General features: G+C 38.5%; 1 protein-coding gene across 8 annotated transcripts in view; it reads left to right on the top strand.

Annotated features, from left to right (window-relative positions):
* Positions 1–15,017, top strand: part of FANCI (FA complementation group I) — a 101,870-nt gene that overhangs the window by 20,866 nt on the left and 65,987 nt on the right. For all 8 annotated transcript variants that reach the window (XM_042941024.1, XM_042941023.1, XM_042941022.1 and 5 more), the window contains exon 3: positions 8,743–8,815. In XM_042941024.1, the coding sequence (XP_042796958.1) occupies positions 8,743–8,815 (73 nt within the window). The remainder of the gene's footprint in view (positions 1–8,742; positions 8,816–15,017) is intronic.

The raw sequence follows: 15,017 nt of genomic DNA, 5'->3' as shown, positions 1-15,017 counted from the left end.
CAAGATCTTTTTGTATCTTGATTCTGTTGACCAGTGTAGTAGTCATCTTTTTATATCCTCTACAAATTTGTTAAGTATTCCAGCAATATATACATTCAGTTTATTTAATGCCCATAGAAGATATGCTTAGAGTAAAAAATTATAAAACACATAAAGAAGTCCATGACAAGAGGGGCACCTGGATGGCCCAGTTGGTTAAGTGTCTGACTCTCAGTTTTGGCTCAGGTCATGATCTCATGATTTTGTGAGTTTGAGGCCTTCGTCAGGCTCTGTGCTGACAGCGTGGTGCCTGCTTGGGATTTTCTCTCTATTCCTCTCTCTCTGCCCCTCCACTGCTCATGCTATCTTTGTCTCTCTCAAAAAAAAAAAAAAAAAAAAAAAAGGTCCATGACAAGAAAGACTGACATATCCAGCAATTGGAAAATTCACATTGAAGGATTTAGAGAATAGAGGGGAATCTAAAAGGTACTCTAGAGTACACAAATATTTGGGGTGCCTAGGTGGCATTCAACTCTTGATTTTAGCTCGGGTCATGATCCCCCAGGGTCATGGGATTGAGCCCCATGTCATGGCTCACATTCAGTGCAGAACCTGTTTAAGATTTCTCTCTCTCCTTGCCCCCCCCCTCCACTCACACATTCTCTCTAAAATAAAAAATACATATATTTCATGTAAATATTTAATGTGATTTTTAATATACTCAAATATGTAAATGAAGAAATAGAATTCATAAAATAAGAAGGGATAGATTTGGAAAACAGAAAACTTCTAGAAATGGAAACCTTGACAGTTAGCAGTGGACTAAACACTGCTGAAGAGGAGATTAGTGAAGTGGATTACAGACCTGGGGATACCTCAACAAAGCAAAGATTTTAAAGAGATGGAAAATATGAATAGTATTTAAAATATGTGGAGAATACTTTAATAAAAGAATATATCTTTGGGGCCGGCTGACTTAGTTGGTGGAGCCTGTGACTTGATCTCAGGGTTGTGAGTTTAAGCTCCACATATGGTGTAGAGATTGCTTAAAAAAAAAAAAAAAAAATTTTTTTTTTCCTTTTTTTTTTAAGCGAGAGGGTGCAGGTGAGTGGGGGCAAAGAGAGAATGAATCCTACAAGAGGCAGAGAGAAAGAAGTGGGGCTTACCTGCGGCTTATGTTTTACTTGAAGCGGGGCTTGAGCTCACCTGATGTGGAACTCAAACTCATGAACTGTGAGATAATCACCTCAGCCAAAGTCAGATGCTTAATGACTGAGCCACCCAGGCACCCAAAAAATAAAATATTATTACAATTTTTTTTTAAGTTTATTATTTTGAGAGCATGTGAGCAGGGCAGGGACAGAGACAGAAGGGAGGGAGAGAATCCCAAGCAGGCTCTGCACAGCCTGACACAGGTTCTGAACTGCGAGATCATGACCTGAGCTGAAATCAAATCAAGAGTCAGACGTTTAACTGACTGAGGCACGTAGGCCTCCCTACCCCCGTCTAAAACCAAAATCTTAAAAAAAAAAAATATATATATATTATATATATTATATATATATAATATATATATATATCTCTTTTTAAACATGTAGATTTGTGTCATGTACTAAAGCACAAAGAAAACATTGATAGGTCTCATAAGGTAGAAGAAATATATAACCACCCTCTTTGGTCACAATTCAGTAAAACTAGAAATCAGAAATGAAATAAATACAAACGGATTTTCTACTGGGAAATAAAATACCTTTTAAACAATTTTTGGGTAAAAAGGGATATGACAACAGAAATTATAGGATTTCTAAAAAGATAGTGAAAATACTACATATCAGAATCCATGGAATACTTTTAAAAATCACCTAAGTCAATTAAAAGGAAATAAATGAATTAAATTATCAAAAAGCAGTAAACAAGAGCACAAAGAAAGTACTAAAATAAAAATGGAAACTAATCAAGTAGATCAAATTATTTATACATCAAAATCCTGATTCCTTGAAAAATTAGACAAAACCATTGACTAATCAAGAAAGCAATGTGGTAAACCCAAATGTACAAAATAAGAAATGAGAAGGGGGAAATAACTATTAATAAAGAGAGAATGTCAAAAAAATAGTAGGAGACTACTTCATACATATCTATGCAAATAAATTTGAAAATCTAGAGGAAATGGATAATTAAGAATAGACAGTTTAATAAAATTGACCCAATTTGAGATGGAAAGCTTAACTGGAACCAATTTCCATAGAAGGAAGAGTTAATCAAACAGTTAAGTCACACAAAAATACCAGGCCCAGATAATTTCACAGGGGACTTCTACCAAACATAGAAATCAGAAGTTAGAGATAGTCTCAGTGCTACATAATTTGTTTGATAGCGTATATAATACATAAGGATCTGTACATACATAAGGAAAACTTGTAGATGCTTTTATAAAGTGTAACACTGAACCCTAAATTTGATAAAGATAGCATATTTTCACTTACAAATATTGATGCAAAAACCTTAAATGCTAGAGGACAGAGTCTAATACCAGATTAAAAAAAAATACACGATGACCAAATGGAGTTTATACCAAGAATACAAGGTTGGTTCAGTAATAGAAAGTATATTATCACAAAGACCATGTGATTATCTTCAGAAATTAGAGACAGCCTTTGACAAAATCCAGCACTCATTCCTAGTAAAAACTCTTGAGAAAATAGGAGTGGGTGGCTTTTTCCTTAATAAGATAAAATACATGTATAGATCCGAAAGTCAGCATCCTGTTTTTCTTTATCTTTTTTCTTTTTAAGTTTTTATTTAAATTTCAGTTAGTTAACATACAGTGCAATATTGGTTTCTGGAGAATTCAAGTTAGCATCTTAATGGGAAACCCTGGAGGCATTGATGCTAAGATCAGGCACCAGGCTGTATGCCTACTCTCTCCATCACTATTTAACATCGTTCTGGTCTGTTAGCCAATGCAATTAGTCTAGAGAAAACAATGACGCATAAAAATAGAAAAAATATGTGAAACCACGTGTCTTTGTAGATACCATAATAGTACACCTGGAAAATCCTGAAGAATCCATGATCAAACCGTCTACAACAAGAGCTAGGTAGCAGAATATAAAATTGTGTAAAAATCAGTAGCGTTTTTTTTAAGTTTATTTATTTTGAGAGAGAAAGTGCAAGTAGAGGAGGGGCAGAGAGAGAATCCCAAGCAGGCTCTGCACTGTCATGTGGAGCTCAGTGCAGAGCTCAAATCCATGAACCCTGAGATCATGACCTGAACCAAAGTCGGACACTTAACTGATATAATCATCCAGGCATCTCTCAATAGCGTTTCATACACATAAAAACAAAGCTCATATAGAAAAATAAGAATAGCTAGGAAAACACTGAAATGGAAGATATCTGAGGAAGGACTAGCCCTACTGGACAGTGAACATACCAAAAACCCTCTGTAATGAAGAATGTGGTATTGGTGCATGAGAGGAAAACAGATAATGGAATAACAAAGTCTCAAAATAGACCCAACACATAAAATCTAGTCTATTATAAGGTGGTATCCCAAATAATTGGGGCAAAGATCCTATTTAATAAATAGTGTTGGGACAACTAGTTAGCCATTTAGGAAAAATAGATAAAATTAGATGTATTCTACATACACCGTTCAAGAATAAGCTCCACAATCAGAGGTCTAAATGTAAAAACCAAACCTAAATATCAGAAGAAAACGTGGGTGAATTCCTCTTTTGAACTGTAGTGCAGAGAAAGCTTTTCTAGGATTCAAAATCTGGATACCTTAAAAGGTTGATAAATTTATCTACATATCTATAAAATTTACATGACCAAAAATACCATACACAATCAAAACACAAATGACAAATTGGGAGAAGATATTTGCAGTTTTCACAGATAAAGGGTTAATATTCCTAATTCATAAATAACTTACAATAATTGAAGGAGAAGAAAAGTAAAAAAATCCTATTAAAAAGAGCAAAAGGAGTATAGAGGATAATCACAATGACATAAAAATGACCATAACATAAGAAAGGATGCTCGACCTCACTCATAAGAGAAAATTCAAGTAAAACCATTACTACCTGTCAGTAGGAAAAATTGAACAGCTTGTCTGTACACTCTTGCCGAGACCAGGGAAGCAGTCACTCATACGTTGCTGGTAGGAATGCAAACACAGTGAGACCGTGATTAGAATCTGGTTAGAGGGATAGATAACAAATAAACCCTGAACTTTTTTTTAAGATTTTATTTTTTAGCAATCTCTTTACCCAATGTGGGGGCTTGAACTCACAATCCCGAGATCAAGGTTCACATGCTATAGCAACTGAGCCAGCCAGCCAGGTGCTCCCCCCCCCCCCCCCCCCGCCAAAGATTTTATTTTTAAGTAATCTCTACATCTAACACGGGGCTCACATTCACAACTCTGAGATCAAAAGTCGCACGTTCCATTGAGCCAGCAGGGCTCCCCAATCCTGAAATTTTAAAATTGGATTACTTATTGTAGTGACACAGGCAAAGCAATTCTGAAATGATTTTAGATAGATTACAGAGTTCAGCAAATGAGTAAATGTGTCAATGTTGGCATTTTTACTGTTAGAAAGGACGTACAAATCTAGGATATAGGAAGGCAAGAAAGAACGCTGTGGGGATAGATTAGAAATGGAAGTATTGATACGAATTTATGGTTCTCACGTATATGTGTGTATATGCATATCTGCATGCACATATATATTTGTATGTATTTGCATATACACGTGTATTTTTTTTTCTTTAGCTCTGTTCACTGGAAGAACTAAGAAGCAGTTAAGATGCCACGGTAGTAACAAGTACACCCATGACCTAGATCTTTGTTCTCTTAATAATCAATAATCATTCCCCACTGAAAGGAACCAGGGCTTTTCAGAGAAAGGGCGAATTTCAAGGGTGGGCATGATGGATACAAGATGAGCCGGGAACATCTTATAAACCAGAAAGTAAAGCAGTGCCCAGAAAAAATGATTGAGGGCATGTCACAAAGACGTAGGAACCAGCTTAAAGGGGCTTCCATCACCCAAATCTGGGACCATTAGAACATCAAAATAATTAAGTTCAATTACGAATTATAAACTATTGAAAAATAAATTTGTGAGTCCATACTGATAATAAAAAAATAAATGGAGAGAAGGAAGGTCTTGCCTCTGTGCTAGAGTTAGAAAATCACCATTTTGCAGCTATCATGATGAAGATTGGATCAGGCAAGAAACATCAGTGGGTGCTAAATCCAGGGAGATTTTTTTTTTTTTTAGTTTTAAGCTACTTTTGGACTTACAGAAAAGTTGTAAAAATAATACAGAGAATTTCTGGGTATCTTCCTCAGCATCTTACATAACCTTAGTCACAATTTTAAGAATTAAGAAATTAACATTGGTGCAATACCATTAGCAAACCTGTTTCTCCCCTGATGTTGTTTCTCGCCCCCCAGAATCCTGCTCATCATACAACATGCACTTGTTATTTTTCCCTGACTTTCTGCAGTTTGCAACAGTTCCTCGGTCTGTCCTTGTTTCTCATGATCTTGGTAACCCTGAAGAGTATTTTGCTGAATGTTCCTCAATTGGTTCCTGTCTGATTCATCCCTGATAAAAGGAGCCCAGAAATGGTGCTGTACCTTTTTCAGTGTATTGTATCCCTGGGCTCCTGATGTCTGTGTCATTCTGGTGATACTGACTTTGATAACCTGGTAATGGTGGTTGTTGTTGGGCTTTTCCATTATACAAGGGGAAAATTAGATGAGCAAGATAGGTGCATGGTCAAAGTGTCTGTCTACAAACTGCTCACTGGTTGCAACAGGAGGGAGGAAAGTAATTACAAAGTGGGAAAATTAAGCAACGCCCTTGACTGAATGACCAGAATTAATATTACCAGTGAGGGATAGATGGGCATCACATGCCTCCAGGTGTGATACTATGGGAAGGATGCTGTATCACCTGTGTTGAGACTGGGAATGCATAGACTCTGTAATCGTGAGAAAATATCAGACATTGCAAAGTGAGGACTGTTCTATGAAAAAAAAAAGTTTGTTTTTGGACTGTGCCATTAATTTGGTGTTCCAGCCTCCCAATTAAAAGAACAACTTTCAGGGGCACCTGGGTGGCTTGGTCGGTTAAGCGTCCGACTTCGGCTCAGGTCATGATCTCACGGTCCGTGAGTTCGAGCCCCGCGTCGGGCTCTGTGCTGACAGCTCGGAGCCTGGAGCCTGTTTCAGATTCTGTGTCTCCCTCTCTCTCTGCCCCTCCCCTGTTCATGCTCTGTCTCTGTCTCAAAAATAAATAAACGTTAAAAAAAAAAAAATTAAAAAAAAAAGAACAACTTTCATGTTTTCTGAAAAAACAAGGACATGTAATCTTAGTTGACTTTTGTGTTTTAAAATGCAGTAAAAAGCATAAAGTCAAAAAGGAAGATGAAAGATCTAAATGGAGGAAGGAGGCGAGCTGAGGACAGAGGGAGTAGAAAACTCTATTTGAGTTTTCTACTGTTGTACATTGGGCTCTGTGCAGAGTCCTCTACCTGTCATCTAATTTATTCCTCCTAACAGTCCTTGGAGGTGGGGAGATGGACCCACATAACAGTGAAATAATTTGGCTGAGGTTATGAAGCTAGTAAGTGTCATGACCAGGATTCATCTTCTGATTCTGGATCCAGTTTTTTTTCTCCCATGCCACACTGCCTTCTAATGAAACATTGGTTTCAAGATGAGTTGGGGTTTCTTAGCCTTACTGCTTTTCGCGTTTTGGACTGTGTAACTCTTTGCTGAGTGGTGCTGTCCTTTGTCTTGTAGGGTGTTTATCAGCATCCGTGGTCTTAATCCTTTAGATGATTATAGCACCCTTCCAGTTATGACAACTAAAAATGTCTCCAGGCATTGCCCGGTGTACTATGGGTTTGGAGGGAGGGAGAAAATCAGACAAAAGGGTTGACAGATTCCCCTTTGAGAGTTATGTTAAGGGATGAGCATTCTGTTGAGAGGTTCCAGGCAGAGCAGTCAGGTACTCCTTATGTATTTAAGAAGGGAGAAATGGACTTGAGTCCGAAAGGTCAGGCACATGTAGTTGTGGAAGAGAACAAATTCACTGTTATATTAGTCTGCTTCTGTGACACTCCTTTCTATGGATATTGTTAGCCTCACTTTCTCAGTCTTTGTTGGCTGCTGCTTCTCCTCTTAATCCTTGAATGTTGGTGTTTCTCCTCTCTTTACATCTCTCCCTGAATGATCTCTTACATTTCCATTGAGTTCTTTCTTCACTCAGCTCCATTTTGGCATATCCAGTTGTCTACTTGGCATTTCCACTTGGATATCTTAAGAGTAGTAGTTCTGAATCCCACATCAGATTTGCTAAATCAGAAACTGTAGCCCAGCGATTTGTTTTAACAAACCCTCTGGGTGATTCAAATGCTCACTGAATCCCAGATTTTCAGCATGTCAACGGCTAGTGCCACATTTACACATTTAGTTGCTTTGGCCAGAAGCTTTGCTTTCTTTTCCTTCATCATCACCCCCTTTTCACTTCTAAACTGAGGAAGTCTGTCTTAGTCCATTCAGGCTGCTATAACAAAATACAGCAGGCTTATATATGAGGAATGTTTGTTTCTCCTAGTTCTGGAGGCTGGAAGTCTGAGATGAGAATCCCAGTAGAAGGCCCTCTTCTGGGTTGCAGACTTCACGTTGTATCCTCACATGGTGGAAGGGCTAGGGAATTCTGTGGGATCTCTGATAAGACGACTAATCCCATTCACGAGAATTCTACCTTCATCACCTAATAACCTCCCAAAGGTCCCATTCCAAATACTGTCACATCAGGCATGTGGATTTTATGGGGACATAAACATTCAGACCACAGCATATCCTTTTGATTTGACCTCTCAAATGTATCTTCTGTCTGCTTTTCTTCATCTCCTTTACTAGTTTGCCAGGCCTGCCATTTACAAAGTACTACAAATTGAGTAGCCTAAACAACAAAAATTTATTTTTACAGTTTTGGAGACTCGAAGTCCAAGATCAAGGTGCTAGTGATGTTGGTTTCTTTGAGGCTGTGAGAATCTCACCTAGCTTCTGTCAATTTGCTGATAATCTTTGTCATTTTTTAGCTTGTATCACCCTGATCTCTGCTTCCATTTTCATGTGGCACACTCACTTTTTATGTGTCTTTGTGTCCAAGATTCCCCTTCTTAGGAGGATGTTTGTTGTATTAACGCCAGTCTTAATGACTGCAACTAATTACATTTACAACAACCCTAGTTTCAAATAAAGTCACATTCTGAGGTCCTACGGTTTGGAACTCCAACATGAATTTGAGGAGGGACACTGTTCAACCGGTAACATCTTCCCTGCTGTTTGGTCTAGGCCACTATCATCTCTCACTTGAACTCTAGAACATTCTAACCTATCATTTCACTCATAAACCCCCCACCATTCTCTACATAAGGAGCAAGACTGATTTAAAAAAAAAAAAAGTACCGTGTCACTCTCTTTTCTCTTTAGTAACTTCTATTGTACTTAGACAATTGTAGAATGAATATATGAACAAATTTCAGTCTTGACAGCTGTGCATCATGTTAAGATCTACTCTGCTCTATCTTAATAAATGTTATTCGTGATACCCAAAGTCTCTGAAGGATATGAACTTGACAGATAAATGTGTTTCATATTGGGAATTTAGGTCACTGGGTACAGAAATTGTTGCCAGAGGTTTGTAGCTTTTCTCTCTTTGATTACAGTTGGCTAATCTCCTTCAGAATCAGGCAGTGAAAGGAAAAGCTGCTGGAGCGCTCCTGCGAGCTATCTTCAAAGGTAATAAAAAACTAATGCTCTTCTACCTCCGAGTACATTGGTAGATTTGTTTACTTGTGGCCCATATTGATGCTTTTCTTACTGTTTAAAGCACCACTGAGACTTTGGGAATTTTACAAAATCAACTAAAGCTGCAGTCTCTCAGGGGGCCTGGGTGGCTCAGTTGGTTAAGCGTCCGACTTTTGATCTTGGCTCAAGTCATGATCCCACAGTCAGTGGGATCAAGCCCCATGCTGGGCTCTGTGCTGACAGCAAGGAGCCTGCCTGGGATTCTCTCTCTGCCCCTGCCCCACTTGTGAAAATGGACATCCTTATATTGTTCCTGATCTCAGGACGAAATCTTTCAATTTTTTTTATCATTGAGTGTGAAGTTAGTTGTGGGTTTTCCATAGATGCCCTTTATTAGGTTAAGGAAGTACCCATCTTTTCCTAGTTTGTTGAGTGTTCTCATGAAAGGGTATTGGATTTTTCAGATGCTTTTTTGTCTACTGAGATGATATATGCGATTTTTATTCTATGCTGTTCTATTTATATAGTGTATTACATTGATTATTATACGTTGAGCCAATCTTGTATTCTTGGTAAATCCTGCTTGGTTATAGCGTATGATCCTTTTTATATGTTGCTGGATTCAGTTTGCTGAATGTTGAGCATGTTTGTGTTTGTAGTCACAGGGATATTGATCTGGTTTTTTTTTTTAATTTTTTTTAATGTTTGTTTATTTTTTAATGTTTATTTATTTTAATGTTTATTTATTTATTTATTTTTTTTTTTTTTTTTTTTTTTAATTTTTTTTCAACGTTTTTTATTTATTTTTGGGACAGAGAGAGACAGAGCATGAACGGGGGAGGGGCAGAGAGAGAGGGAGACACAGAATCGGAAACAGGCTCCAGGCTCCGAGCCATCAGCCCAGAGCCTGACGCGGGGCTCGAACTCACGGGCCGCGAGATCGTGACCTGGCTGAAGTCGGACGCTTAACCGACTGCGCCACCCAGGCGCCCCTATTTATTTATTTTTTTTGAAAGGCAGCACACAAGCTGGGGAAGGGGTAGAGAGAGAGGCACAGAATCTGAAGCAGGCTCCAGGCTTCGAGCCATCAGCACAGAGCTGGATGCGGGGGCCTGAACCCACTAGCCGTGACATCATGACCTGAGCAGAAGTCCGAAGCCAACCAACAGAGCCATCCAGGCACCCCAATCTGTTTTTGTTTTTTTTTTTTTTAAACTTTTTTTAATGTTTATTTAGTTTTGACCCTGAGATCATGCCCTGAGCCGAAGTCGGTTGCTCAACCGAGTGAGCCACCCAGGTGCCCCCAATCTGTTTTTTTAATGATGTCTGTGGTTTTGGAATCCTGGCTTTATAGAAAGAGTTGGGAAATGTTCCCTCGTCTTCTGCTTTTTGGAAGCATTTCCAAAATATTGGAGTTAATTCTTTAAACATTTGGTGAATTCACCATTGAAGCCATCCAGTTCTGGGCTTTTCTTTGTGGGAAGTGTTTTGGCTGCTAATTCAATCTCATTATAGGTCTGTTGAGATTTTCTGTATTTCATTGAATTAATTTTGCTGGTTTGTGTCTGTCTAGCAATTTATCCATTTCATCTAAGTTCTCTAATTTTATAGTATTTCCTTATAATCCTTTTTGTTTCTGTAAGATCGGTAGTAGCACTCCTCTTTCATTGCTGATTTAATAACTTGAACCTTCTCCTTTTTTCCTTGGTCACTCAAGATTTTTCCATTTTTTTTTTGTTCTTTTCAAAGAAAAAGATAATGGTTTCCTTGATTTTTCTGTATTCCTCTATTCCTCTATACCTTATTTCATTTAGGTCTGATTTTCCTCTTATATTCTTTTCACTTGCTTTAGGTTTAGTTTGCTCTTTTTGTAGTTTCTAATGGTGGAAGATTAGGTTATTGATTTGAGATCTTTTTTGTTGTTGTTCTTTTTTTAATAAAGGCATTTACAACTATAGATTTTCCTCTAAGCACTGTTTTATCTGCTTTCCATAACTTTTGGAATGCTGTGTTTTTGTTTTCTTTCATCTCAAGGTACTTTCTAACTTCTTGTGTTTATTCATTTGACACACTGGTATTTATGACTGTGTTAATTTTCATATATGTGTGAATTTCTTAGATTTCCTTCTGTTAATTGATTTCTAGTTTCATTCCACTGTCATCACAGATCATAAATGGTATGAGTACAGTCCTTTTAAATTACTCAGAATTTTTTTTATGGCCTGATATGTTGTTTATCCTGGAGAATGTTCTACGTGCACTTGAGAAAATTGTGTCTTTTGTTGTTGGACGTAGCGTTCTATGGATGTCAGATTTAGTGTGTTTATGTCTATTTCCTTGATTATCTTCTAATTGTTCTATCCATTATTGAAAGTAGGGTATTGAAGTTTTCATTTGTTGAATTATCCATTTCTCCCTGCAGTTGTTTTGGTTTTTCCATTGTATATTTTGGGGGTTCTTTTGTTAGATGCTTATATATTTATAATTGTATGTATCTTGATGATGGATTGACCCTTTCATCATTATAAAATTTCCTTTGTCTCCAGTAATAGTCTTTCCCTTAAAGTGTGTTTTTTTTAAGTTTATTTATTTATTTTGAGAGACAGTGCAAGTGGGGGAGAGGGAGAGAGAGAATCAGTCCATCAGTGAATCTGTCAGCAGAGCTGGACCGGGGCTCGATCTCACAAATCGTGAGATCATGACCTGACCCAAAATCAAGAGTTGGACAACTCATTAACCAACTGAGCCACCCAGGTGGCTTTAAGGTGCCCCTTAAAGTCTTTTTTTCTTTAAGTTTTTTTTTTTTTTTTATTTTGAGAGACAGAGTGAGTGTGCTTATGCGTGGGAGAGGCAGAGAGAGAGAGGGAAAGAGAGTGAGTCCCAAGCAGGCTCTGTGCCATCAGCACAGTACTAGATGTAGGGCTTAATCCCCGAGGTTCTTGAGATCACGACCTGAGCCAAAATCAAGAGTTGGACGCTTAACCGACTGAGCCACCTAGGCGCCCCAAGTGTTTTTTTACTAATATTTGTATGGCCAATCTAAGTTTCTGGTTACTGTTTGCATGGTGTATATATTTTTTGAGATATTTTTGAGGTATTTATTTTGAGAGTGAGAGAGTGTGAGTGGGGGAGGGGCAGAGAGAGAGAGGGAAAGAGAATCAGTCCGTCAGAGAATCTGTCAGTGCAGAGCCGGACACAGGGCTTGATCTCACAAACTGTGACATCATGACTGGAGCTGAAATCAAGATCAGATGATTCTTCAACCAAGTGAGCCAGCCAGGTGCCCCTTAAAGGTCTTTTTTTCCTAATATTTGTATAGCCAATCCAAGTTTTTGGTTACTATTTGCATGGTATATCTTTTTCCATCCATTCTTTAACTTTCAAACTATGTGTCTTTTGAGTCTAAATTGTGTTTCTGGTTGACAGTATATAAATGAATTTTTAAAAATTTATTCTGCCAGGGGCTCCTGAGTGGCTCAGTCGGTTGAGCTTTTGACTTCAGCTCAGGTCATGATCTCACAGTTTATACGTTCGAGTCCCGCGTTGGACTGTGTGCTAACAACTCAGAGCCTGGAGTCTGCTTTGGATTCTGTGTCTCCCTCTCTCTCAGACCCTCCCCCAGTCATTCTCTCTCTCTTCTTTCTCGTCTCGTCTCGTCTCGTCTCTGTCTCAAAATAAATAAATAAAAATTAAAAAAAAATTTATTCTGCCAATCTTTGTCTTTTGATTAGAATGTCTGATCCCTTTTCTGTAGTTACTGATAAGGTAGGGTTTACATCTGCTATTTTGCTGTTTGTTTTCTTTGTTTTAGGTCTTTTTTTAACTTTATGTGTCTTGTGTTAAATAGATAATTTCTAGTGTACCATTTTAATTCCTTTGTCATCTTTTTTATTATGTTTTTGAGTTACATTCTTAGTGGTTGCCCTGAAGATTATAGCTAATGTCTTAATTTATAACAGTCTAGTTCAGATTAATACCAGCTTAGTTTTAATAGTTTACAGCACTTTGCTTTCTATATAGCTTCTTTTTTCTCCCTCCTGTGTGTTGTTACTGTCATACAAACTAATCTTTACATATTTCTGCCCATCAACAAAAATTTTTTTAAGTTTAAAAATTTTTTTTTTTTTTTTTTTACATTTATTCAATTTTGAGAGGCAAGGAGGGACAGAGAGAGGGAGACACAGAATCTGAAGCAGGCTCCATGCTCTGAGCTGTCGCAGAGCCTGCCTGATGCAGAGCTCGAACCCATGAACAGTGATGAGATCATGACCTGAGCCAAAGTCAGATGCTTAACTGACCGAGCCACCCAGACACCCCTGTTTGTTTTTAGAGAGAGCACGCATGAGCAGGGGGGAGAGACGGAGAGAGAGAGAGGGAAACTCAGACTCCACCCTCAGCAAGCAGCCTGATATGGGGCTTGATCCCATGACCCTGGGATCATGACCTGAGCCAAAATCAAGATTCAGACATTCAACCGACTGAGCCACTCTGGCACCCCAATCAACACTGATTTCTATTTATTGCTTTCTACAAGTCTTATAAATCAGGAGAAAAAGTAATTACTACTACTTTTGTATTTTCTTATGTAGTTACCTTTACTGGTGCTATCTCATGGATTTAAGTCACTGTCTAGTGTCCTTCATCTCAACCTAAAGGATTCCCTTTAGCATTGAGCAAGTCTTGTGGCAGCAAGTTCTCTCTTTTTTTTAATCTGGGAATTCTTAATTTCTCCTTCGTTTTTGAAGGGTGGTTTTTCTGGTTGTAGAAATGTTGGACAGCCCTTTCAGCAGTTCGACTGTGTTATCCCATTTCCCTTTTTTTTTTTAATTTTTTTTTTTAATGTTTATCTTTTCTTTTTTTTTAATTTTTTTTTTAACATTTATTTATTTTTGAGACAGAGAGAGACAGAGCATGAACGGGGGAGGGGCAGAGAGAGAGGGAGACACAGAATCCGAAGCAGGCTCCAGGCTCTGAGCCATCAGCCCAGAGCCCGACGCGGGGCTCGAACTCACGGACCGTGAGATCGTGACCTGAGCCAAAGTCGGACGCTTAACCGACTGAGCCACCCAGGCACCCCAATGTTTATCTTTTTGAGAGAGAGTGACAGAGCTTGAGTAGGGGAGGGCAAACAGAGAAGGAGAGACAGAATCCGGAGCAGGCTCCAGGGTCTGAGCTGTCAGCACAGAGCCCGACGTGGGGCTGGAATTCACAAAGCGCGAGATCATGACCTGAGCCAAAGTGGGATGCTTAACCTACTGAGCTGCCCAGGTGCCCTTATCCTTTTTCTTTCTGCCTTTCAGTGTTGCAGGGGAGGGGGGGGTGGTTGGAGGGTTGGTTTTTTGATAAGAAACCAGGTGTTAATTATATTGAATACTCTTCCAGACGACTTGCTTCTCTTTTGTTGCTTTTTCAAGATTCTCTCTTTGTCTTCGCTGTTTTTTTTCTAAGTGTTCCGTTTCAGTGTCCCTAAATACATTAACTATTCTGGAATTCTAATACTGTGTTGAATAGAAGTGGCAAAAGTGGACATCCTTGTATTTTTAATGTTTTATGGAAATTCTTTCAATCTTTAGTAGTTGGGTATGATTGTTATGGGTTTTCCACAGATGGCCTTTGTTATGAGGAAGAGTCTTTGATTTCAGCTGTTTGTTATGGGATGTCTACCTGTGGTTCTCTCGGGTTTATCCTATTGGAATTTATTGAGCTGCGTAAATGTGTAAATTAGTCTTTGTTAAAATTGGGAAGTTTTGGGCTATTATTTCTTCTCTTCAGCCCTTTCTGTCTTTCTTTTGGGACTTTGATCATGTCTTGTATTAGCACTCATGATATCCCACAGGTCTCTGAGGCTGTGTTCATTTTTCTTCTTTTTCTTTCTGTCCTTCAGACTGGATAATCTCAGTTGCCCAATTAAAAACAATTTTTTTTAACGTTTATTCATATTTTGAGAGACAGAGTGTGAGTGGGAGGGGCAGAGAGAGGAGACAGAATCCGAAGAAGGCTCCAGGTTCTGAACTGACAGCACAGAGCCCAATGCGGGGCTCGAACTCACAGACTGTGAGATCATGACTTGAGCTGAAGTCAGACACTCAACTGACTGAGCTACCCAGGTGCCCCCTCAGTTGTCCTATTTTTAAGTTCTCTGATTCTTTCCTCTACCTGGTCAGATCTGCTGAGACCTTATTGTGGATTTTTC

The sequence above is a fragment of the Panthera leo genome, chromosome B3, assembly GCF_018350215.1.
Source record: "Panthera leo isolate Ple1 chromosome B3, P.leo_Ple1_pat1.1, whole genome shotgun sequence".
Classification (NCBI taxonomy): Eukaryota; Metazoa; Chordata; class Mammalia; order Carnivora; family Felidae; genus Panthera; species Panthera leo.
The sequence above is the reverse complement of the archived record's forward strand: the minus strand, read 5'-3'. Positions and strand labels throughout refer to the sequence as shown.